General features: G+C 47.7%; 1 protein-coding gene across 1 annotated transcript in view; it reads left to right on the top strand.

Annotated features, from left to right (window-relative positions):
- The window catches only part of RNFT2 (ring finger protein, transmembrane 2), a gene marked incomplete at its 3' end in the record, with an annotated part of 59,502 nt that extends 41,640 nt beyond the window's left edge, over positions 1–17,862 (top strand). Inside the window, exons 8-11 of the mRNA XM_082853570.1 lie at positions 9,738–9,887; positions 11,211–11,276; positions 11,413–11,514; positions 17,728–17,862. Coding sequence (XP_082709696.1) covers positions 9,738–9,887; positions 11,211–11,276; positions 11,413–11,514; positions 17,728–17,862 — 453 coding nt within the window. The remainder of the gene's footprint in view (positions 1–9,737; positions 9,888–11,210; positions 11,277–11,412; positions 11,515–17,727) is intronic.
- Positions 17,863–26,452: the final 8,590 nt, after the last annotated feature.

Genomic DNA, 26,452 nt, shown 5'->3' on the forward strand with positions numbered 1-26,452 from the left:
CGGTCCGGGAATGATCCCACATGCCGCGGAGCGGCTGGGCCTGTGAGCCAAGGCCACTGAGCCTGCGCGTCCGGAGCCTGTGCTCCGCAACGGGATAGGCTACAACAGTGAGAGGCCCGCGTACCGCAAAAAAAGAAAAAAAAAAAAGCTTTCTTAAAAAAAATAATAATAGTCAAAATTATTGAATACTTACTCTATTCCACATGCTTCTCAGGGATTCGCAAACATTTTAGACTTAGGGCCTCTTTACACTTTTAGAAAGTATTGAAGACCCTAAAGAACTTGCTTACATGGGTTATTGCTATGACCCATGTAACCATAATAGAAATTAAAATCAATTCACCACAACTGAAATTAAAACCAAGAACTTTTTACAGTACTCACTAATTAACTTAAAATAATCAACCCATTATGTGTTAAAATAAATAACATTTTAAAGAGACATAACTATTTTTTACTTAATGAGAAAAGGGACTTGTTTTTACATTTTTATAAATTAATATCTGGCTTGATAGAAGATACTTGCCTTCTCATTTGTTGCAAATCATGTCATATAGCCTCAGGAAAAACTCAACTGTATACTTGGTAGAGAATAAAAATGTCAGTTAATGTCTGAGAATTATGATGAAAATAGTTTTGACTTCACAGACCTTCTGGAAGGGTTTTGGGGACCCTCAGGGTCCTGGACCACACTTGGAGAAATGCTGATTTAGTTGGATGCTTACAGTATCCCTATGTAGTAGTCACGATCAAGGTGACGAATTTTCCCCAGAATGTGGCACGTGCATGGAGCCTCCATAGTGCCCTATGGCTCCACTGTAGACGGCCAGGTCGAGAGGGCTTGGTAAGTAGTTTAGCCTTTGTCCTGGGGGTAGTGGGGAGCCATGGAGGGTTATAAGCAGGGGTCCGCAATGATCAGATTTGTATTCTTCAAAGAACATTCTAGAAAGAAGCACAGGTATCACTCTCCTCGTGGCAGTGTGGCTGGCTTTTTGGCACAGGGTCTTGGAGTGCTAACCCAACAAGCCAGCCTTAAGAAGCACTGGCAAACATCACCAGCCATCCACACATCAGACCCACCCAAGAGACTTGCCTTATGGGACAGTCAGCACCCAGGATGGCTATGACTTATCTCTCCTTAGCCCTTAGTCCAAAATGAGCTTCCTTTAACAGGCAGCAAGTAGTAGTGATAATAGTAATAGCCAACATTTAATAGTATGGTATGTCACACCTTGGTTTTTTTTTTTCTCCTTTTATTTATTTTTTATTTATTTATTTTTTAACATCTTTATTGGAGTATAATTGCTTTACATTGTTGTGTTAGTTTCTGCTGTATAACAAAGTGAATCAGCTATATGTATACATATATCCCCATATCTCCTCCCTATCGCGTCTCCCTCCCACCCTCCTTATCCCACCCCTCTAGGTGGTCACAAAGCACTGATCTGGTCTCCCTGTGCTGTGCGGCCCCTTCCCACTAGCTATCTGTTTTACATTTGGTAGCGTATATATGTCAATGCCACTCTCATTTCGTCCCAGCTTACCCTTCCCCCTCCCCCATCCTCAAGTCCATTCTCTACGTCTGCGTCTTTATTCTTGTCCTGCCCCTAGGTTCTTCAGAACCATTTTTTTTGTTCTGTTTTGTTTTTTTAGATTCCATATATATGTGTGAGCATACGGTATTTGTTTTTCTCTTTCTGACTTCACTCTGTATGACAGACTCTAGATCCATCCACCTCACTACAAATAACTCAATTTCGTTTCTTTTTATGGATGAGTAATATTCCATTGTATATATGTGCCACATCTTCTTTATCCATTCATCTGTCGACAGACACTTAGGTTGCTTCCATGTCCTGGCTATTGTAAATAGTGCTGCAATTAAAAAAAAAAAATAGTGCTGCAATGAACATTGTCACACCTTGTTTTAAGATCTTTACACGTTATTTCTCTGATGAGAGAGGATTTATAAAGTGGCCTCTGGAACTAGCCTGCCTGGATTCAAATTCTATCTCTGCCACATACCAGCTGTGTGACTTTGAGCAAGTGACTTAACCTCCCTGTGCCTCAGTTTACTCTTCTGTAAAATGGGGATGATGATAGCTCCTATCTCATAGGTTTTTGTGAGGGTTAAATTAATACAAAGTGCTTAGAACAGCATTTGGCAAGTAATAAGCCTTCAGTGTATGTATTTGCTGTTATTAACATCAAAACTCTTTGAGGGACATACTATTATTACCTGAAGTCTATAGATGAAGACACTGAGGCCCACTTATTCACTCGGCTGAGCACCCTGTTTGGTGCCAAGCACTCCTCTAGATTCTGCAAACAGAAATGGTAATGCCAAAAAGACACAAAGCCCCTGTATTTCAGGAGCATAACAAAGAAATATAGTCCATGTTAGGGGTGAGTGCAAAAAAGAAAAATGAAAGCTGAATACAGAGGCTGGGGAGGATGGGGGGAAGTAGGAAGTGCAGGGGTGCTATTTTATGTACATTGTTCAGTGATCCTTCCTGATGAGATGACATGCGTGCCAAGACCCAAGGGAAGCGAGGGAGCCAGCTGGCAGACATCAGGAGGAAGAGTGCTCCAGGAAGAGGGAGCAGCAAGTGCAAAGACCCTGAGGTAGAACTGTGCTTGTTTTTTTGTTTGTTTTTTTTTTTTGAGAATCAGGCACATCAGACATGTGGGCAGGGGGCAGATCTTATAGGATCTGGAAGATAGGGTGAGAGTTTCAGATGTCACTCTGAGGGAGATAGACATTGGCAGGTTTGAGCCCTGGGATGATTTGTTCTGCCTTGTATTTTGAGAAGCTCATTTTGGATACCGTGTCAGGAATAAATCATAGGGGGACAACAGAAGTTGTTAGGGAGCTGTTTCCAGCAGAATTTGTGGATGAATTGGATGTTGGTTCTGAGAGAAAGGAGAGTCAAGAATGATTGCAGGGGTTTGGGAGAGACAGGCAGACAAACAGACAGACAGACATGGAAGGAGGGAGGATGCTCTCATGTCTCTTCTTATAAGGGCACTAATCCCATTCATGAGGGCTCCACCCTCATAACCTGATTACCTCCCAAAGGCCCCCTGGCCTAGGGTAATAAGCAGGGGTCTGCAATGATCAGATTTGTGTTCTTCAAAGAACATTCTAGAAAGAAGCACAGATATCGCTCTCCTCATGGCAGTGTGGCTGGCTTTTTGGCACAGGATCTTGGAGTGCTGACCCAACAAGCCAGCCTTAAGAAGCACTGGCAAACATCACCATCACCTCCTTAGATGAGTACTTTAGTTCATTTTTCTCTTTTTTTCTTTCTTTTGGCTTAAAACAGCCACCATTTTATTATTTCCCATGATTCTGTGGGTCAGGAGTTCAGCCAGGGTACACTGGGGACAGCTGGTCTCCATGTGATGTCCACTGAGGCTGGACCATCCACAATGACTTTTTTACTCACAGGTCTAATGCCTCAGCGGACATGGGTGGGAAGACTTGCTCAGGTCCTACATCTGGGGCCTCGGTTCTCCCTGTTGCCTGGGTTCCTTGCTTCTCCCCTGTGTAGTGTTGCTCAGAACCTCTCCCTCTGCACCTGGCCTCTGCACGTGCTCTCCCCTTGTCCCTTGGGTTTCTCACAACGTGAGAAAGGAGGAAGGAAGGGGAGGAAGGGCAAGCAAGAGGGAGGCAGTGACAGCTGCCAGGTCTCATGCAGCCTGGGCCTGGGAGTCCCAGATAGCACCTCTGCCTCATTCTCGTTCATTCCTTAGTTCTTTTGAACCTGAGGTGTCCTATCTCTGAAAGAACGTGAGTGACAGTAATAATGCCCACATCCCCAGATCATCATGAGGTTCTTTACTAGCTCTTATCATGCACTGGGCCCTTCCTGGGTACCTATGTTTTAGGTGCATTTGCTCACTCAATCCTCACAATCACCTTGGCCTGTTGGAGCAAGTTTGCCGTGGGCTTGTGAAAGCCAGTGGTTACATTTTCAGGAAATTTGCGAGCAGTCGTTAAACCCTAGGAAGCTTGAAATTGGCCCTGTGGGAGTACTTAGACCACAGAAATTGGAAGCACACATATCAGGGCCATTTTTTTTTTTTTTTTGGTTGTTTTCTGGAGAACTGATTTGCCAGCACACCACTGTGTGTGTGTGTGTGTGTGTGTGTGTGTGTGTGTGTCTGTGTGTATGTGTTTTCAACCCCATTTACAGATGAGGAAACTGAGGCTCTGAGAAGTTAAATTGTTGTCCAAAATCAACCAATTTAGTAGGTAGCGGATTTGACTTTGGAGGCCCAATTCCCATGCCCTTAACTGCTGTGCTGTCCTACTTCTGTAGGTGAGAAAATGTGTATGAAAGAGATTTATAAACAGGTAAAGCCGTATAAATATTCATTATTAATTTTGATGCAGAAAAAAGCTTTTATCCCTGTTTATCCATTCTTTATATCTTTGTACATTTACGCTGCTAACAGCTCTGATTATGTCTCCCTCCCCTTCCTCTTCATCCCCATGATCCTTCACATCACCTGAAAGTCTCCTAACCTGTTCCTTTCTTCGGCTTTCAGCATCCTGCTCGCCATCATTTCCCACTCCCTTCCAGTCAGCCCTCTGTCGTTTCCTTGCTTCCCACTTCACTTTTGGTCCCTCCCCCATCCTCACAGTAAAAGTCAGAAGAGAACCTGCCTTCCCCTCCTTGACTGCTCCCAACCCCCTTTATCAGAATCCCAGCAGCGAGCTCTCTGTGCCTAAGTTCTGCAGCAATTGCTACTGTTCCCCTTTTACGGGTGGCAGGGAGGGCAGACGGGTCATAATCTGATCGCTTTCCTTGTTGTCTGACACCCCGGAGAAACCACATGTTCCGTTCGGTGGTCGTCAGAAATAACCTGCTTAAGCAACCTGGAATTATGAAACTGCTTAATTAGAGAGAGATGGTCTCACCGGGATATGCCCGGTTTTCCCCGGTGGTTTTACCGCCGCTCCAAGCGGCCGGCCCCCCAGCAGCTAATTGCTGCCTTTAGACCTCTCTCCCTTTATTTTATGTTCTGTGACATCAGGGCTTGCCTATGAAGAGAAGTACTCTCTTCCATGTTCCAACTCTCCTTCTCCATCAGCAAACTCTAGATGTTGACCTGAGTAATAAGGATGGAAAATCTTACGCTTCTGAGGTCTCTAGCTCTTAAATAAGCACCTGCTGTGTGCTGCGTGCTGGGAATATGACCAGGAACCAAATTATCTTCATGCTAATGGGGCTTACGGTCCAGTGGGAGAGAGAGATACTGAAGTACTTTTTTTAATATTGTGAGAAGTGCTCTAAGGTGATTTAAAGGGTGTAACAGGAGCCCTTAATTTAATTAAGGAGTTGGGGAAGGCTTCTTATAGGAGGTGACAGTTAGCTGAGACCCAGAAGATGAACAGGTGTTAGCTCGGCAAAGAGTAGGGGACTACTAGTCCATCTACAGAGGACGAGCTTGGTCTACATAGCAGAGCACCTGAAAGAAGGGCCAAGAAGCTGGTCCCTGAGCCTTCTCTGAAATTCTGGGGATGTATTGGAGTCCCCATCATGACTTGACTTATCTAGGTTCTGATGTTATAGACCAGGGGTTGTTAAACCACAAGCTGCAGATCAAATATGCCTCGCAGCATCTGTGTTTGTAAGTAAAGTTTTATTGGAACACAGCCATGCCTATTTGTTTCCCTATTGTCGATAGCTGAGGGGAATGGTGGTGACAGAGGCTGTATGACCTCAAAGCCAAAGTATTCACTATCTGGCCCTTTGCAGAAGATTGCTGACCTCTGTTCCAGACCCACGTGTTAGGTGAGTGGGAAGCTTGGGGTCTGGACCAGGAGACCAGCCTGCAGCTAGTGGAGCCTGAGAACTGGGGGATCCAAAGACAGTGACCAAGGATCAGTAATAGCAAGGTGGTTGGCAACAGGATCTGACACCAGCCTGTCTGGTTCCCGAGCTACACTCTTAACCACCAAGCCAGGCTGGTTGTGCAAGATTAGCCTGAGAGGGGACAGCAGGGTCTGTCTCCAGAGTCAACCAGATGCCAGCATGCAGGGGTTTCAAGAGACACAGGGACATAGGACCTTTCATGAGGTGGTCATGGCCTCAACCACCATGAGGCCAGGAGGACAAAGCAGGAGGCTGCCCAGCAAGATGGCCAAAGATTGACCATCCTTTCCATCACCTCTGGGCTGCTGGAATACCTTTCTTTCCTCATCCTGCCCATATTACTTCACTGCCCTTGTTCCACTTATCCATTGAAATCGTGCTCCTCAAACTTGAACGTGCACACACATCACCTGGGAACCTTGTTAAAGTGCAGATTCTGATTCAGCAGGTCTCGGGTGACATTCCAGTTCTGCAAGGTCAGCTACTGGGGTGAGTGGATGACTGGATGCCTTTCCTTGGTCCTTAGAAGATGTGGATACATCTGCCTCAATGAGTCCTCTTCCAAGCGACCTGTGCTCAGCCCATCAAGACAGAATATAATGGGGTAGATATAAAGTCTCTGTCCACATTCTGTACATCATCCATTTGATGGATACACAACACTTTTTTTTTGATTTATAAATTTATTTATTTGGGTTTTTTTTTTTGGCTGCGTTTGGTCTTCGTTGCTGCACGTGGGCTCTCTCCAGTTGCGGCGAGTGGGGGCTACTCTTCACTGCGGTGCGCAGGCTGCTCATTGCGGCGGCCTCTCCTGCTGCGGAGCACGGGCTCCAGGCACGCAGGCCTCAGTAGCTGTGGCACGTGGGCTCAGTAGTTGTGGCTTGCGGGCTCTTGAGCGCAGGCTCAGTAGTTGTGGCGCACGGGCCCAGTTGCTCCATGGCATGTGGGACCTTCCCGGGCCAGGGCTCGAACCCGCATCCCCTGCATTGGCAGGCAGACTCCCAATCACTGCGCCACCAGGGAAGTCCCACAATGCATTTTTATAACTTTTTTCTCCCTCTAGTTTAAGCACTATGCTCAGCACAAAAAAAAAAAAAAAAAAAAAAAAGGAAAAGGCAGAAAACCACAACGAAAACGAGTAGTCTCTGCATTCTGTATCTTATCCACTTGGAACTATAATATGAGCACTTCCCTGAATTAATAGATGTCCTTCACCAGGATGATTTCTTTTCTAACTTTTTCTTTTGAAATAATTTTAGACTTAGAGAAAAGTTGCAAAACTAATACAGAGAGTTCCCATATATCCATCACCCAGCTTCCCCTAATATTAACATCTAATATAACCATAGTGCAATTAGCAAAGCCAGGAAATTCACATTGGTACCGTTATTATTAACTAAACTACAGACCTTATCACATTTTGCCAGTTGTTCCACAAATGTCTTTTTCCTGGTCTAGGATCGAATCTAAGATCCCACGTTGCATTTATTTGTCATGTCTCCTTAGTCCTCTCTAATGTAACAATTCCTTGGTCTTTTCTTTGTCTTTCATGACCTTCACACTTTTGAAGAATGCTGGGCAGTTATTTTGTAGAATGTTCCTTAGTTTGGCTTTGTCTCGTTTTTTATGATTCAATTGAGCTTGTAAGTTTTTGACCAGAATACACAGGATGATGCTGTATTTTTCTCAGGGCATCTTATCAGGGGTTTAGGCTTCAATATGACTTATTCCTGGGGATGTTAACCTTGATCACTTGGTTAAGGCAGTATGTAGTGGATCTCTTCACTGCAAAGTCACTCCTTTTCAGGATGATATTTGATTGGCTGTATGGCTTTGCATTATCGATCCCTACCATAACCAGACCCTCTTTTTGCACGTTTAGTTGTTACGTGTTTTTGTTTGTACTGTTTCAAAGAATGCTGCAGTGGCCATTCCTACTGGCATATCTATTAGCACATATCCCTGATTGTTAGGATAAATTCCTAGAAGTAGAATTGCCGGAGCCAAGATTATTCACATCTTTAAGGCTGTGTATGCTTGGGGCGGTACTGTTTGTTTCTATGTTTGTTTATTTGTTTCAATCAACTTTATTGAGGTGTATAACATCGTATATCTGTACAAGAAAATGCATAGATTTGAAGCACACGTTTCAGTGAGTTTTGGCAAATGTATACCTACGTGTAACCACCACCCCCATCACTATATAAAATACAAAATTTACATATACAATCTACAGTTTCTTTCATCCCCCAAAATTCCTTGACGCCCCCTTGCAGTCATTCCTCCCCCAGCTCACCCCAGGCAACCACTGATCTTATTTCCATCAGTGCAGTTTATTTTTTTTAACTTTATTTTTTATTTTTGGCTGCGTTGGATCTTCGTGGCTGCGCGCGGGCTTTCTCTAGTTGGGGCGAGCGGGGGCTACTCTTCGTTGCGGTGCGCAGGTTTCTCATTGCCGTGGCTTCTCTTGTTGTGGAGCACGGGCTCTAGGCGTACGGGCTTCAGTAGTTGTGGCACACAGGCCCAGTAGCTGTGGCTCGTGGGCTCTAGAGCGCAGGCTCAGTGGTTGTGGCACACAGCTTAGTTGCTCCGTGGCATGTGGGACCGTCCCGGGCCAGGGCTCGAACCCGTGTCCCCTGCATTGGCAGGCAGATTCTTAACCACTGCACCACCAGGGAAGTCTTCAGTGCAGTTTTATGTTACCTATTCTAGGACTTCATATTAATCAGAATTACCCACTATGTACTCTTTTGTATCTGTCTCCTTTGACAGGAGAGAATGTTTGAGTTTCATTCATGTTGCTGTGTATCGCAAACATTTGTTCCCTTTTTATTGCTGAGTAATGTCCTATTATATAAATATACCACAATTTGTTTATCCATTCTTCCATTGATGGACATTTGGGCTGTTTCCAGTTTGAAGATATTATGAATAAAGCTGCTGTGAACATTCGCCTGCAGATAGGCATATGTTTTCATTTCTCTCAGGTGCACACCTGGGAGTGGAATTACTGAGTCCTAAGCAGGTGTCTGTTTAACTTTATTCGACATGACAGGGTGGGTTATTTTCTTGTCCATTTTATAGCACAGGCCCCAGAAAGCTTGAGGGACTTGAATAAAAGCCAAAAGAGGAAGAGAAAGAGAACGCTAGATGCTTTTCCTGTTTATTTCCTTTAACCTTCAGAGCCACCCTAGAAGGTAGCAGCTGTGATTCCCATTCTGTAGATGAGCACAGTGAGGCTCACGAACGTGCAGCAGGATAAGGTGCTGAGTCCCCCAGGTCTGAGAACCCAAGTCCACGTTCTTTCACCAGATATGATCCTGCCTCCTTGGAGACAGTAGGTGGGGCAGCTGGGAACGAGAACACGTCTTCCCCACTCTCCTCTTCTCTGCCTGTCCTTCCTGCATCCTGTGGTCCGCCCTGCCCACGCCCCTGAGGGCAGTCGCCCTCGATGCCTGGGTCAGCCCCCTAGAGATGACAGTGATCCGAGTGCAGGGCCAGGGACTGTGCCCCCATGATTGGCTTTGAGCCCCCAAGGCCACAGCAGGCACCAGGGAGTGACCCACACTCCAACCCTCGGCCAAAGGTGTCCAGTTTCTCCCTCCCTGAGACGCGATCCCCAGAGTGTTGATCTACTGGGCTGGTGGGCAGCGGGCGAGGGCAGCGGGCAGGGGCCGTGTCTCCCCGGCCACATTGCAGGCCCATTAGAAGCAGGCCTGAGTGCTTTACAAAGCTGATTAATGGGCTGCCTGTGACCTGGAATGTCATTACTTCCCGGGCTGGGGGGCCCCCCAGCTGGGTCCTTTGGGTCTTTACTGCTAATCATAATTGATGCTTTCTGTGTGGTTGCAGGGAAAGTTCTATCTGGTCATCGAGGAGTTGAGCCAGCTGTTCCGATCACTCGTTCCCATCCAGCTGTGGTATAAATACATCATGGGTGACGATGCCTCCAACAGCTACTTCCTCGGAGGGGTCCTGATCGTTCTCTACAGCCTCTGCAAGGTGAGGTGGCCTGGGGGAAGCTGGAGGGCTGGCCTGAGGAAGACCCATTCACTAGCTGGGCCTGGCAGCGAGGGCAAGTGGGGAGCCTGGAATAACACCCTCATCTCTTTGTTTCATTGAAAAATTAAATTCACACAACACAGAATTAACCACTAACCATTTTACAGCGAACAATTCAGTGGCATTTAGCAGACTCTCAGTGTTGTGCCACTGCCACCTCTGTCTAGTTCCAAGACACGTTCATCACCCCAAAGAGAAACCCTGTACCCGTGAAGCAGTCACTCTTCAGTCCTCCACCCGTGCCTGGCCACCACTAGTCTTCTTTCTGAACACCCTATGGATTTAACTTTTCTGGACATTTCATATAAATGGAATCATTCACTATGGAATCTTTGGTGTCTGGCTTCTTTCACTTAGCGTCATTTCCGAGGTTCCTCCACGTCACAGCCTGTATCAGTACTTCACTCCTTTTTATGGTTACAGCCATCCTAATTTCTTGCCCATGAACCTCACCATATGCCATCATTTCATGTCGTCCTCTTCACAGCAACCCTTCAAAATACATAACCATTATCACTCCTAGATTATGGGCGAGGGTACTGAGGCTCGGAGAGAAGTCACTTGCCCAGCATCACTCAGCTAGTGATCACAGAACCAGCGTCCAAGTCTGGAGCTCTCAACCCACCGACAACACTGCTACAGAATTTGTTCTCTGTTCCTCTTAAATTGCATGCCCTCAGCTCTGCAAATCAGTATGCAGTGCTTCTCTTCTCATCATTAGTACAAATCAGGTTTTCCTCCCTAACAACACACACATCCTCCTCTTTCTTTTCCCTTATCTATTTAAGGCTTTAGAGAATTCTGGAGGAATGCATGTGTTCCCTTTCCTTCCTCCAAGCAGGACTAGCCAGGCAACCCATGCACTGTCAACCACTGGGGCTTATGTTGCCTCTACTGATTCTGATCTGCTGGCAGTGGCTGACTGGAGTGCTGGACAGAGAAGAACGATTATGCCCTGACTCAGAAGAAGAGTGCTGTGATCAATTAGCAATGCCTGCCTGGGGCTTGGGAGGGGGAAAAGACAGTAGGCATGCCATATATTCGCTATCCTGGCCCCACTGGCAGGGGAGACTGCTGATGGAAGGCAGCAAGACAAAAGCCAAGCAAAACTGATGGGAATGAGGAGTTTCAAATGGGAGGATGTGCCCTGAAAATGTCTGGAGTCACAGATGAGGAGGGTCCATGGTGGTTGTTCAGGAATGGTGAGAGAGATCCCGAACAATCCTTGGATACTTTTCAGCCATCACCTCGCTCTCCTTTCAGTCTTTCGACATTTGTGGCCGCGTGGGTGGAGTTAGGAAAGCCCTGAAGCTTCTCTGCACCTCTCAGGTGAGTTGGCTTCCAATGGTCCTGACCGAGGTCACAGGAGCCAGGAGCCGGAAACAGACCTTGCTGTGCTTCTGAGGGTGTCTCTCCAGCGAGCGACCACAGCTGTGTCTGTGTCTCTCTCCCTTCCATCAAACAGAATTATGGAGTCCGGGCCACTGGGCAGCAGTGCACAGAAGCTGGTGATATCTGTGCTATCTGCCAGGCTGAGTTCCGAGAGCCTCTGATCCTTATGTGCCAGGTGAGCAGGGCTGGGCGGGGCCGTTGGAGACGGAGGTTGGGGGACCGCAGGGCCCTGCCCCATGCAGAAGTCCCAAGTGCCTGCATGGGACGCTTGACCAAAACCAAATGACCAAACCTTGGGGCTCTGGATGGGTCTTTGGGGACAGTGTAGTCAAGCCTGGAGTCCCTCAGACCCAAGGTCAAATCTCAGTTCTGCCTCTTACTAGCTGGCTGCCCTTGGGCAGGTTTACTTCGCCTCTCTGAGCTTTGATTTCAGTGGTAAAACGTAGAAAATGAACATTTCAGTAGGGTATAGCGTCAGAATAGCCTGAGTTTGAATCTCAGCAGCAGTGGACCCCGAGTGGCTCAGTCCGTCTCCCTGAGCCTTGGTCGTTTTCATTTAGAAAATGGGTATCATAATAATGCCTACTTTATAGAGTTATTATTATGATTAAATGAGATCATCTCTGGAAAGAGCTAAATTTTAATTATTCAGCCCTAAAACTTACGATTATTACAGTTATTAGTATCATTATAGTTATTATTACCGTTTGTTTTCATTATTAGTTGTGGGTCACCAACCCATAGTAGTCAGTACTGGTCAATTACCTTTAACTGCCTAAATGTATCCCTTTGCCTCCTCCCTGCTCTCCCCCTCCCCCTCCTCCCCACATAAGGGGCTAAGATGTCAATTCAGCAAATGTGTATGAGTCAAAGCATCCTATCAGATACCGGGGAGGGGAGGCAGGCAGAGGGCACATAGACCCTGTCCCCTTCTCTAGAACACACGGTCTCCTTGGGGAAACAGATGCATACATAAATAACTATGAAACAAGGCAGGCAGTGATAAGTGCTGTGTAAGAGAGAGTCATGCAGTGTCCCAGGGGACCAGGCCAGAGAGTGACGAGTTGGAGGCTGAGAAGACTTCGGGGGAGGCGTAGCCTGCAGACTAGAAGGAATGGGAGAGCATAGGGCTCCCCCGCACCTTCCAGGGGTAGGAGGACAGGAGGTGGGGTCCTCTTTCGGCATCAGCAGAATTTTTTTGGTTTTGCTGTTTGGGGGTGTTTAGGAGGTTCGTTTTTAATGTTTAACTGTACTTATTTTTAAATTGAGAGTAAATTTGTTTGACTCAAAAATTCAAAAAGGAGATGAAGAAGTCATGATGACTAAATGCAGTGTGGGACCTGTAACAGAGAGAACAGGAGAGAAAAACTAGCCTCATGAAATCTGAAGAAAGTCTGGAGTTTAGTCCATGGTCACGCATCTATGTGGATTTCTTAGCTTTGACAAATGTATCACGGTGATGCAAGAGGATAATACTAGGAGATACTGACACTGGGTGAGGGGTAATACAAGAATTGTCTGTACTACCTTTGCAACTTTTCTGTAAGTCTAAAATTATTCCAAAATAAAAAGTTCATTAAAAAAATATTTTAAAGATACAAAAAGGGAAGTGGTGACAGGGTTCCTACCCTTATCCCCAGCTCCCTAGGCCCCTAAATACCCACATGGGCAACTGGGAAAGTTTCCTTTATATCTTCCCAGAGATGCTTTGCAGAATTTAAATATATAGACACACACATATACACAAACATATCTTTTCCAAAAAGACATAAGTTGTGGCACATTCTACCCAAACTGCATTCTGCATCTTTTCTTTTTGACTTGAAACTCTGCCTGAAGAGATTGTTCCTTATTTGTGTAACATCCTATTTTATGGATAGACCATAATTTGTTTAACCATTCTCCTATTGATGGGCATTTAGCAGTTCATAATCTTTTGTTATGACAAATATGGCTGTTATGAGAGATCAGGAATAGGGAGATCTATAGCACCTACCTGGACTCATCGTGTTGATTAAATGAGTTAATTCAGGTGAAGCATTTAGAACCATGCCTGGTGCGTGGTCAGGGTTCCATAAATATTAGCTCTCATTGGCACGTATACCATTTCACATGTGTGCAAGCTCTTAGTAGGATAGATTCCTAGTGGTGGAATTACTGGGTCAGAGGGTATGCAGTTCTGACAGATGTTGCTAAATCGCCCTCCATAAAGAGTGTATCCGTTTGCAACCCCAGTGCGGAGCATGACGCACCCTCTTGGCTCTCCTCCCTCACCAACATACCGTGTTATGAAGCCTTTTTTGAGCATCGCCAATCTGACAGGTGACAAACACTATCTTGGTGCAGTTTTCATTTGCATTTGCCTAATTATGAGAGCAGACGAGCATCTTCTCATATGCTTCAGAGCATCTGTATTTCCTTTTTGGTAGCAGCAATTCTTTGAACAGGATGTCAAGGTGAAAGCTTTTCTTCTTCCTTGCTGGCAGTCTCTCCAAGCCTTAGTCTGTTTGCCTCTCTCCCGTTCTTCTCCCGGTACCACTACGTCTTCCCACAGCTGGATTAGAACTAGTGGGTAGGGTTGGACAAGACACCGTCACCCCAGATCCAGGGGCAGGGGCCACATCCAGTGGTGGTTGAAGCCCACATACGTGGCCAGGCCTAGCACACGTCTCAGTCTTCCTCTGCTGCTGTGAGCCGGGCTTAGAAGGGCACTTCCATGGGTGAAAGGACCTTGTTAATTCCTAAATGCCCTGGACGAATGAACAAATGAATGAATGAGTCAGTAATGAGCCTTTACATCCTCAATAAAGGCTTCTCTGATTCTGTTTCCCCAGTCTCGTCAGTGCCCCCAGCTACATGTCCTTGCAGATCCTGTGTTTTTCCTTCATAGCACTTATCTCAGTTGTCAGCTAGATGATTAATTGGGCAACTGGTTGTGTAAGGTCTGTCTCCTCTTTGCCAAATTATAAGCCACTTGAGAGTGGTGACCATGTCTGTCTTTCTTAGTAGTGGAATCACAGTACTGACTCAGTAAACATTGGATGGATGGATGGATGGATGGGTGGATGGATGGTTGGATGGATGGCATAGAGGAGATGGATGGATGGTTGGGATGGAGATGGATGGTGGCCAAGTGGAGGGGTGTGTGGGTGAGTGCAAAGGTGGGTGGATAAAGATAAATGTGTGGGTGACTGGGTGGATGGGCAAATGGCTTGACAGATGGGTGGGTGAATAGATGGGTAGATGGGGGAATGGATGGGTGGATGAATGGATAGTTGGATTGATGAATAGAAGGGCAGATGCACGCATGGATAGATGAAGAGCCCACTGGGCTAAAGGAACATCCTATCTCGCCTTCAAAGGGCCATCAAATTAAGCTCAGTGGGTCACTCACACCCACCACCTACCACCGCCTCCCAGAGCTGGGGCCCAAGAAGCAGATTGTCAGTTGGAGCTAGTCAGGCAGACACGGAGCATGTCCAGAGGTTAGAACTCTCCGCTCAGACGGAGCACACTCGCCTGATCGGTCCCTCCACAGTATTTATGGCATGCCTCCTGCCAGCCTACAGGGGGGTCAGGGAAAGGGCATTTTGAACACGAAGTCAGAAATCTGCCGTATTTAAAGCCCTCCTTGCCAAAGAGAGGGGTCAGAGTATGTTCCAGAACAAACTGCCCTCCGGTGCTTGGTCACTACCAGGAGTTTGGTTTCAGAGGGCTGGTGATGCAAAGGAAAGAGGGCAAGACTGTAACGACCCCCGTTGATTTGTTCCTTACACGTGCCTCACACCTGACGCTTTGTGATGGGCTTTACCTGTTTGCGTCCTTACAGATACCGTGTGGGGGAAATAGCAGCCCTGTTTTACAGAGAAGGAGACAGGCTCAGCGAGCCTGCTCTTAGTCTTTGAGCAAGACGTGGGGAGTCTGGATAGAACTTGGGATCAGGGTGGGGTAGCCTGTCCCACCCTAGGGACACCTCTCCCAACTCCGTGCTCCAGGAGACACAGCCAGGGAACTGTTAACAATCCAGCACCACCTGCATTCTCCACTGACCACAAGCCCACCCAGCTTGGAAGGACCCCTCCTCCCCTTCCCTCTGTAGGGTCTTATTCCTTTCTCCAAATGCTAGAGGTGGTCCTGGGTCATGAACTCCTCCAGCCCAGCCCCTGGGTGGTCCTGTGTTCTTTGAATCTCTTAATTTGGCATCAGATTTGGTCCTGCCTGATTATCTGAGAAGGGAACTGTGAGCTCCTGGAGGCCAGGGACCAGGTCTTCATCATCCTAGAATCTCAAGAATCTCCCACCTAACCTGCCTGGAAAGGCATTGTTTGTCAGAACCCCTGCTCTGTGCAGGCTCAGGGCTGGGCAGTGGGAAGACAACAGCAGCAGTCACTGCCCTCACGGGGCCCGCTGGGTCTGCTGACCCCTGGGTCCTGCCCTTCAGCCCATGGTGAGAATTTGGGCATGGACATCCAGACTCTGTGTGGCCTGCTCACCTCCTCTCCCACACTCCCCTACACCCACCTCACTGTAGCCACATTGGCCATCCTTGGGAGCTTTGCACATCTGTTCCCTTCAGCCTGGAATGCTGTAGCCCCCACCCCATCTCGTCACCTAGTTAACTCTCGGACATCCTTCAGGCTTCAACACAAGTGTCACCACCTCCAGGAAGCCTTCCTCGACTACCCCCTAGATCAGACTAGTCCCCCTGTAACATACTCCTGTAGCATCATGGAGCACTTCTTTAGAACACTTTCTACAATTAGGCACCTACTGCATACTGTACCAGAATGGGTTTATAAGAAGCTTACAGTCTGCCATGGAGAGACAGATAATAAACAATAAACAGATATAATGTAATAATAACTATTACTGTATAATAGCCAAGCCAACACTTACAGAAAACTTATTATTTGCCGGCATTCATTGGTCTAAGTGCCTTTTTTTCTCTCTCTCTTTTTTTTTTTTTTTTTGCGGTACACGGGCCCCTCACCGCTGCGGCCTCTCCCGCTGCAGAGCACAGGCTCCGGACGCGCAGGCCCGGCGGCCACGGCCCACGGGCCCAGCCGCTCCACGGCACGTGGGATCCTCCCCGACCGGGGCACGAACCCATGTCCCCTGCATCAGCAGGCAGACTCCCAACCACTGCGCCACCAGGGAAGCCCCTAAGTGCCTTTTTTTAAAAAACATTTTTTTGGATTTTTATATTATCAATTTTATTTTAAAAAATCTCAAACCTACAGAAAAGTTGAAGGATAGTAGAATGAACAACCTTTTATCCTTTATCTAGATTCACTAATCTTGAACGTTTTTACCACATTGCCTTTTCTTAGTATAGATTTTTCCCCCTAAACCTGTTGAGAATAAGTGGCTGACATTTTGATTCTATCATCCCTAAATATTTCAGCAGACATTTCCCAAGAACAAGGACATTCTCTCCCATAGCCACAATTCTACTATCACAGTATCAAATTTTTAATTGATATAAAATACTAATATTCAAATATATATTCAAATTTCTCTAATCGTCTTCAACATCCTTCATAGCTAGGGTTTTTCCCCACATCCAGAATCCAATCAAGAATCATATAGTGCATTTGATTGTCGTGTGAAAGTACTTTAATGTTAGTTAATCTTCCTATGAGGGCAGTAGTAGTATCCCCATTTTACAGGTGAGGAAAAAGAGGCACAGGGAGGTTAAATCACTTGTCCAAGTTATGTAGCCAGGGGGTAGTGGAACCCGTTAATGTTTCCAGTCTCCCCATGTTTCTCTTGACCCCTGTGGTCTGTTCTCAACCCAGCTGCCAAAGGGATCTTTTCAAAATACAAATCATATCAAGTCAGCCCTCTACTCAAAACCCTGCCATGGCTCCCTGCTTCTCTCAGAATAAAAGCCAAAGCCCTCCCAAGGCCCTACACAACTCTCTGACCTCATCCCGCCCTCTACCCCCAGGCTCAGCCCCACTCTCCTTGCTGTTCCTCCAGCATACCAGGCACACTCCTGCCTCGGGGCCTTTGCACGTGCTATTCCCTCTGCCTGGAGCACTCTTTTCCCAGATATCACCAGGGCTCACTCCTCACCCTCCTTCAAGTTTTACCTAAATATCAGTATCTCAGGAGCATCCTTCCAGGCCACCCCATTCACCATCACAGGCCTCCCAAGCCCTCTTATCCCCCCTTCCCTGCCTTTCCATCTTAGCACTTACCACTGGCAAACTCTGCCTCTTAGAGATTCCTCTTGCTATTTGTCTCCCCAGCTAGGATACAAGTTCCGTGAGGGCAGGAATTGTCTGTTTTGCTCACTACTGGCTTCCAGCTCCTAGGACCGAGGCGGGCACAGGGTGGATGCTTGGGAAAGTGACCCCAATGGTCCTGATTTCTGTCCCCGCAGCACGTGTTTTGTGAGGAGTGCCTCTGCCTCTGGCTGGACCGTGAGCGCACCTGCCCGCTCTGCCGCTCGGTTGCCGTGGATACCCTGCGCTGCTGGAAGGACGGGGCCACTTCGGCACACTTCCAGGTGTACTAGGGCTGAAGACTGCAGCATCGGTGTTCCCAGGCACACCAGGGAGATGACGGAGGGTCAGCGGTGTTGGGTCCAACTCCGGGGGCTTCCTGGGAAAAAGTCCTCAAGCACTGACTGTCCTCTTTCCTGCCTCTCTCCATCTCTTCCTCTAAAGCCAGGCCCCTGTCGCCTTCCCCACCTTCACCTTCTTCTCTTGCTCTGATCATGGTGTGTGCATCCTACGCCTACACATGGGGACGCCTTCTCACTCAGACTCGGTCTCCACCTATGTAGGTCTCCCACTTCCCTCCAAGTCAAGGAACTGGTAATGGACCAAGTCCCACCTGTTGATTATTTTAACTCGTGGTGACCTAATACCTGATGCTGCAAACTAGAGAGAGGCCTGGAGATACTGTCTCCCCCTAAATGGCCCAAGTCTGCAGATGAGAATCACTGTGACATATTTTCCAAATACCAATGCTGAGCCCCACCTTATACCTACAGTAACTACGTGTACCAGACACTTAGTGTGAGCTGGGCACAGCATTGAGCCTCCTGCCCGGACGACCCCCTGTAATCCTCACAAGAGCCCTATGGCGGAGGTACTGTTGTTTGCTTTGTTTCACAGATGAGGAAACTGAGGCATAGGGCTCCATGTGGAAACTTTCCCAGGGTCACCCAGTGAGCAGTGATGGACCAAGTTTCCAGCCCGGGCCTGTCTGGCTTCAGAGCCTGACTCTTAACCACATGCTGACCCACTGCTCAGACACTTCAGGGGTGGGGCCTCCCAGACATGTTTCTTTAAAAGCACAAGAGGTGATTCTGACGCCCATCAGTGGCTCAGGTGCATAGCACGTTCGATTTGGACTGCACTGAGAATGCTAATAGTGAACACTAGCTCCTGAAATCTAGTCGTGGTTGGGTCCATGGAAAGACTTGGTCCGTAAAATTGCTGTTTAGCTGGACTCTGGCGGGGATGCTCAATCGTGATTGGCTATCATGAAAGGCCAGCTCTGGTGCAGATGCAGATGTCATGGGGTGTCCACTCCCATCTTTATTTCTCTCCTCCTCCTTTTGTCCTGTCCCTCACTTAAGACTCAGGCTTGTCAACAGCTCCTGTGGCCATTGCCTTCTCCCCTGGTAGCAGCCTTCAGAGCAAAAGGCATGATCCATGTTATGGATTTTTCCACAAGCCAGGGTGGTGGTATAGAGCACAGCAGTGATCAGTGTTTCTGGAATCTCTATACCAGAGCTACTAATCTCTGTAACACAAGTTCTCCACCCATGAGACCCTCCCTGCCCTGAAATCTGGGAGGAGAAGGCACAGGTGATCCCTTAGAAGCCACTGGAATCTTGTCTGCCCTACCCGCCTCCCAACTCTATTCTCTCATTGTCAACCTCAGCACAACAGGCTAGCGCCAACGGCATCACAGAGAAAGCAATCTGTGTGGCTACTGAGCAGGTTAGCGAGGAAGCCCCAGGAGAAATGGTGGGAGCCCTGCTGCCACCTCACTCAGCCAGTATTCACATGCCCATCCTGTCCCGAAGAGATTCAGAGCATTCACCCCTGTGTGCTGTCAAGCCAGGACCTTTTCCTTTGCCTGACATCCCTGGCTATTTCCTGATACCCAGCAAGACATCCCTTCCAGGGCAGCGTGGCATCTTTCAAGCTCTGTTACTATGGCAATGGCCGCGATGTTACAATCCCACTTGCCTGGATAATCAGCTCGGAAGGGGAAGTGGAGGGAAATGGGGCCGGGCAGATTCGGCTGCTCTGTACCCCCTGCCTTGAGGAAGAACTGAAGGGAAGCAACAGGAGCTTCTGCAACTGGTTTTTATCAGAAAGATCGCCCTGCCTGCAGATGCCATCAAAGAAGCATGAGAAATTGCAGCTGGAGAAGACTTACTTATTAAAGTGGCAGCATGTGACAGAGCAGATAGATTGGTCTGTGGGGAGTCAGGCCTGGAATTCTGATTCCAAACCCTGCACGACTTTGAGAAGTCACTTCACCTCCCTGGAGCCATCTCCAGGGTGACAAAGCCTAGTGTATTGTCTACTGGAACCAGGGAAACTAACAATGTAGATTACTGGTGAATACCCCAACGGTTTTGTCAATTACACTCATGCCACCAAAAAAAACCTCTAACATTCCACAAATAATGAGCCATGTCCCTGACACTCTAAAGAGGGTCCCATGTGGGGAACACTCCGGGGCAGGTGGGATGATTTCGTTTAGGATTTTATTTATTCATTCCCTACCCTCTGGGGGGAAAGTCATGTCTGGAGGTTTTCTTTTGGGTGGGAGGATTTAACTTCTGCTTTAGGGAGGAACAGTGGCCAGGGCAGAGGTTTCCAAACATAAAGCAGCATGTTTTCCCTAGCACGAGTTTTTAGTAGAAGCAGCCAAGAGCCACCGTTGGAAAGGAAGAACAATGCCACCCTCTTTTACCTGTCTCGGCTCTGCAACTCATCTGTTAGAAGCAGGATTAATCGAGTGTCAGGTCGCAGAATCCTGTTCTTAATATTTCATGACTCACTGACTCAAGTTCCATTCAGTCTTTGTAAATGACCCTCCTAACGTAAAAGGTCTTGACCATAATAAATATGAGATGAAAAAAGCAAGCTCTGGACCTGGATGTAATAGGTTCATTACCTTCCTTAGGGGAGTGTGTATTGGGAGACTTCCAGGCTGCCAAGACTTGGGGTTGGAAAGAGAAAATGTAGAAAGGGAGTCCTGGAATCTTTTAGTACTTTTGCTCTGGGCCAAACAGAGCTGCCTTCGGTGTTTTTCATGTCCCCTTAAGTTCCATTCTGCCAATAAATATGATCTGTCGTTGAAAGTTACGTCCGCGGTCTTGAGTCTCCGTTTGCCCCTTAAAGCCAGGTGGACCTGTTTTAGGACAAATTCGAAGACACACTTCATGCAGGGGGTGGTCATCTGGTGGCAGGTTTTCCCCAAAGTAGATCCCGTTGAGTTGGCGCTTGATTTATTAAGGAAATGCTCCCAGGAGAAACTAGTAAGGGAATGAGTGAAACAGAAGAGGGAGGGGATGAAGCCCAGCAAGAGGGCGACTCTCAGAGAAGTCCCAGCTCAGCTTGGTCCTGCCGGGAGTTCCGGAGCATCAGCTGCATCTCAGAGTTTGTCCCACCCTGAGGTTTCTGTGCTCCCAGCTGTGGGCCAGTGTGGGGGGTGGGAGACCTCTCAGGCACTCCACCGAGGAGGCCCAGGCCTCTGAAGGTGTCGGGTGCCACAAAGCACACAAAGGTGCAGGATGGCACCCAGAACTGGGGTGGCAGCTACAGAGCCCACTGTGGCCATTAACTATAGGTTGATTGGACCCCAGATGCATGGGCTGATTCAAGAAGGGTTTTCTCAGATGCCAGATGGCGATGGATATTTAAAACGTAAACAGCATTAGGTGACAATTGGTGCCTCTCAGGGCAACGTTATGAAGCCAGACACAAAAGCATCATCAAGCAGAACTTTTTGGTTGAAATTATTTGTGAACCAAGCCAAATACAGCTTAAGTAAAAGAAGGACTTTATTTGGTTCATGTAACAGTATGGGCTTTAGGTACAGCTGGATTCAAGGACTCCAGGGATGATAGTAGAATCATGTCTTTCCATCCCTCAATTGTTTTCCTTTGAGATGGTTTAGTCTTCAGGCAGTCGGATCCCACGTGGTGGGAAGAGAACCTCCAGAAGCTCTTTGCTTATGTTCTACCAGCTTCACAACCCCAGCAAAGAGAGCCCCTGCTTCCCCAAAGCTCCAGCAGGAGTTTTTTTTTTTTTTTTTTTTTTTTTGCGGTACGTGGGCCTCTCACCGTTGTGGCCTCTCCCGTTGCGGAGCACAGGCTCCGGACGCACAGGCTCAGCGGCCATGGCTCACGGGCCCAGCCGCTCCGCGGCATGTGGGATCTTCCCGGACCGGGGCACGAACCCGTGTCCCCTGCATCGGCAGGCGGACTCTCAACCACTGCGCCACCAGGGAAGCCCCAGCAGGAGTTTTGAGGTTGATTCTCATTAGTTTGCCCCCAAACCAATCACTTTAGCCTTGGGGACTCAGAGCACTGGACAAGCTTCGGTCGGCTGTTGAGCTCTGGACGTGGGAACAGAGGTGGGTGGGAAATGAAGTCCATCCCTCCAAGTCGCATGGACTGAGAGTGGGAAAGGGGTGGGTCCCCAAAGAAGAAAAAAGGATCTATTATCTAGAAAAACCACCTGTCCTCAAGCTACCATTCTTAGGAATAAACTAGAACTTGGTCTCTTGTTACAACTCAGACCAGGTAAATGCAGGTGAAAGTACCCCACCCTGAGCGGTCCATTCACCCATAGTTGGAGACATCAGTCTGCAGGCTCACTTGCTTATCTGCGTCATGTCATGTATAAACGATGCTTTTGTGCACTGACCTTGAACTGTTGGACCAGTTCCCCCAACGTGTTGCTCAACCCAAGGGTACTGCTTAGGCCAACCCTCCCCTTGGGGTGTTCCCAGGAACACAACAGGGACAGGAGATGAGTGTGTGGCCTTCTGTCCCAGGGAAGGTTGGCGTGTGTAGCCAGATCCTCCCGTAGTCTTTGGAGACCAACCTTCCAAAAGGAAATGAAAACGCAGAGGCCTTTGGCTGGAAGCACACAACCAGTTTTGTTTTGTTTTTTTTTAATAAAGTCATTACAAATATGTACAAAGCGTCTCCAAGGTATGAAATTCCTCTTACAAAAGAGCACAGCGAGCCAGCAAGGGTAGAAACCAGAACGGAATGTCCCCAAGCGTATCGCCTCTCCAGCTGAGTCAGAAGGCTCACTGAGGTTCCAGACAGCCCCACAGCCATCTCCACCGCGCACAGGCGTTCCTGGGCGCTTAGAGTGCAGAAGACCTTGAGGGGAGGAAACGGGGGTTCGGGTGGGGGAGGGGACAGGAAGGAGATGAGAAAGACTTCCCGTGTCCTAGGAAGTAGGTCAAACAGGCCTCGTTTGCAAATGAGATGCTTGTCCCAGGGACCTTACAGAAGTCAGGAACACAAAGGGCAGGGAACAAATACATAAAATCTCCAACTGAACCATCCAGGCTGTGCTGGAGTGTCCCCGAATGCAACCTAAGTTAGGCTCCCCTGCTCCTTGCTGGGCCCCAGGCACGTGCTTGCCCTTGAACTAGCAATGCCAGTGGGACCAGCTCAGGAAGGAACCCGGTGGAGCAGGAAGCTTAGCTGGGGGGCTTGGAGGGAAGTGGGGCCAGGGTGGGGGTGGGGTCCACGCACACCTGAGTCCACATCTCGGCTCAGCCACTTCACTCTTCACGTGCAACTTTGGCCAAGTTGCATAACCTCGCTGAGCCTCAGCTTCCTCAACTGTAAAATGGGAATAATCACAGCACTGTCTTCCAGAATGGGCGTGAGGAATAGCTAAGGGGGAAACACGTAAAGCTCTTAGCACAGTGCTGCTTTGCTGTGTGAAGCCGCAAGAACCAGCCTTTTCGTGCTGGGGATGAGTTGAGGTCGTCGGCTTCTGAATTGCCTTCACGATAGTGTAGATCTCAGTACATACAAATTCTATAGAACGATCTGCCAGCAAGGCTTGGGGTCACAGTGATGACCCGACAAATCTGTGACCCATAATGGAAAGGGACATTTGAGCATCCTGGTGGCAAGCAGGTCCACCCCTCCATGATCAATACGTAAGTCTCTTCCCAGAGGAGATCCTACAACCTGGAACATGGTAGGTGCTCGATAAGTAGGTGCTGAATGAATTGAACTTTTAAAAATAAGCTTACGATTTATACTTCAAAATGACACTTTTGATACCAACTTCCTCCATCAGCTCCTGTGGGACTAGGCCCGCCCCCTCACCCCCCCAAACCAGCGTCTGACCCTGTGATGGGCCCAGGTGGACTTAAGGGGACATTCAGAAAAGGAAATGGTATCCACACGGAAGAACAAAACCTGTATTCTGGTCACTGCAACTTCTAATACCAGGTGGACACTCAACAAGTCCACAATGGCAAGCCAGTGTCCCCAAAAGACACTTGGGTAGCATCAGAGGAGGACTCCCTCAATTTCCCAAGCAAGGGGAAGTGGTATTTTGTCACTGTCAGAAACATGATAATAAAGCTAGGAGTTCATGAGATCAGACATATAAATTGTGAAACCAAAGTCACAGCTCCATTGTACTGTGACCGTATTGTTTAAATCACCCTTTTCCCCCTCATCAAAATAGAAAAGAATTTAAAAATGAGATCACTGGAAGAAGTGGAAAAAACGTCTCCAGGATCCCAATGAAAGAAGAACAAAATGGGAATTGGGTTCTAGGAGACATTCAGCCTAGGACCATGGACAGCAGCCAGAGAGGTGCAGGGCTCCTCCAAAGAAACCATTAATCGAGCTATGCTCAAGGGACTATGAAATGGAACCCAAAACTGAAAAGGGGAAAAGAGATCTTACTTGCTCGTGGGCATTGGGGTAAGGGAGAGAACCTTCCAGAAGGGAATGGATCTAATTTGGAATGTTGAGGTCCCAAGAGCTTCCAATCCCTGTGGCTCCCGTACCCTCACCCTCTGAGAGCAACCAGAAAGGAGGAGGCCCTTCTGTTTGCTTCTCACCTCATTATGCAGCAAGCTACCTAAACGATGATCTCAGAAGCCCGCCTCTGCTTTGCACACACACACACACACACACACACACACACACACACACACTGCTGTCTGCTGAAACCTGATATGAGGTCTTTTTTAAAATTTATTTCAAAGCCTCCCTCCCTCCCTCTCTCTCTTCACAGACGCTCTGCAGTGAAGCTAATCAAAATCAATGACTCCTTGGCAGCCAGAGAAAAGCCAGGGAGGGGGGGGAATGGTGCCAGCACTTTGCACACTGTGGAAATATTTTTTTTTAAAAAAACCACCACCCCACTATCTCATGCAATCCAAGTAATGCAACAAGAGAGACGGTGGAGACAATATATACATATATATCATGCTTCAATTTCCTAATACAAATGTCCATCAAGAAGTCAAATCTCATATAAAAACAAGCATTAAAAACAACCCCTTGTCAAAAATCGGGGCATTTGAGAAATGCACTCAAATTAATGATGTGCAAGAAAAAGCCAGGGTTAGATAAATACACAGTTTCTAATAATATAAGAGAATATGTACAAGGGACTTGGCTGTAAAGCTCCATGAGGAGGGTCCTGGGTGCCCGGTTCTCTCAAGCGATGTGGCTTCATTGAAATCAAAATTGCCTGAAACCCCAGCATTTGGAGTTTGGATCCTCCAGCGGGAATGTCATAAGCTAGTCAGGGTCGGAAAAAAGGATCCTCTGACCTTTAACCTGTGTCTAGGTAGTCAGCACGTCCCCACTGTGGTCTTGAAGGTTCAGCCTTAAAGCAGCAGAGAGCTACGATCGCGTACAACTACAGTAATGAAAACCCCCTCCCCAGAAAATGGGGTCAGCTGGAAAGTCTAGCGTCTGGCTAGGAAAGTGACTAAATAAAAGCAGAGACTGTATTTCATATCATTCTAATGAATTTGCCTTCTCTGAGTTCACGGCTTGGCGGGGATGTCACCTGCTGCTCCCTGACGACCTTGCCTACACACTCATCCCCTGTAAACATAACTGCAGGAAGGGCTCCAGCCATGAAGGGAAACAAATTCTCTATAAACAAGCTTTCTTTTTGGCTTTGCCGAGTTCCAAGCTGTCGGGGGGCGGCCGTGGGGAGGGGGTGGGTGGGAAGCTGCCCTCACATTCAGCAGTTCTGGGTTGCATTTTTCTTTAAAGGGCTACTTAGGAAAACATAAGGCATGGATTTATTTTTCCTTTTAAACAAAGACAGCTCTCAGCTTGCAGCAGCCCTGAAAGCCCCTGCATTCTAAAGGACCTGGTAATTTTCAGCAACGCCCATGAGAAAGAATTGTCGTTTCAGACCCATGTCAACCTGAAAACGGCTGGTCCCTCTGCTGGTTTCTTAGGACTGGAAGAGTGTCTGCAGACCAGCCCAGCAGACCCCCTCTCCACAGGTACCGTGTGGTGACCTGCAAATCCAGCCTTGTAGAATGACTGAACCTGCAGCCTCGTGCCTCGCCATCTCAGCTTTGAAAAGGGCAGTGTGAGCCCTGCACAGAGGAATAATACCTGTTGTTGGGTATTTTTTTTAATGAAAGCAAAACATAATCATCACTCCCTGAAGAGTCTTTGCAGCCAAGTCTCAGTCCAGCACACATCTTTTTTTAGCCCTTCTAGAAACTTCTGAAAATAGTAGCTTATCCTGGGGAAAAAGAAAAAAAATCAGACCCTCAGAAAGTGAGATGCTGGTGCATTTCATTGAAATGACCCTCTCCCTCCCCCAACGTCCCTGGCTTATAAATCACCCTTGACCGGAAGGTAGCCATTTCTTGGCTCTTCAATCCATAAAACCTAAGCCCTGAAATCCCCTTGGGGAGTCGGGGAGGCTGTGGTCTGAACTCGCAGGGTACTTGCGGGCGGAGGAGGCAGCAAACAAGTCACACGTGAAGTCAGTAACCAGCAAGCCACTCAGTGCCATCACCCACCCTTCCTCCCTCCCAGAGCCCAAGGTTTGCTCCAAAACACCTCCGTGTATTCATCCCCACATAGAGAAAGAGAA

This window comes from Leucopleurus acutus, assembly GCF_964270905.1.
Source record: "Leucopleurus acutus genome assembly, chromosome: 13".
Classification (NCBI taxonomy): Eukaryota; Metazoa; Chordata; class Mammalia; order Artiodactyla; family Delphinidae; genus Leucopleurus; species Leucopleurus acutus.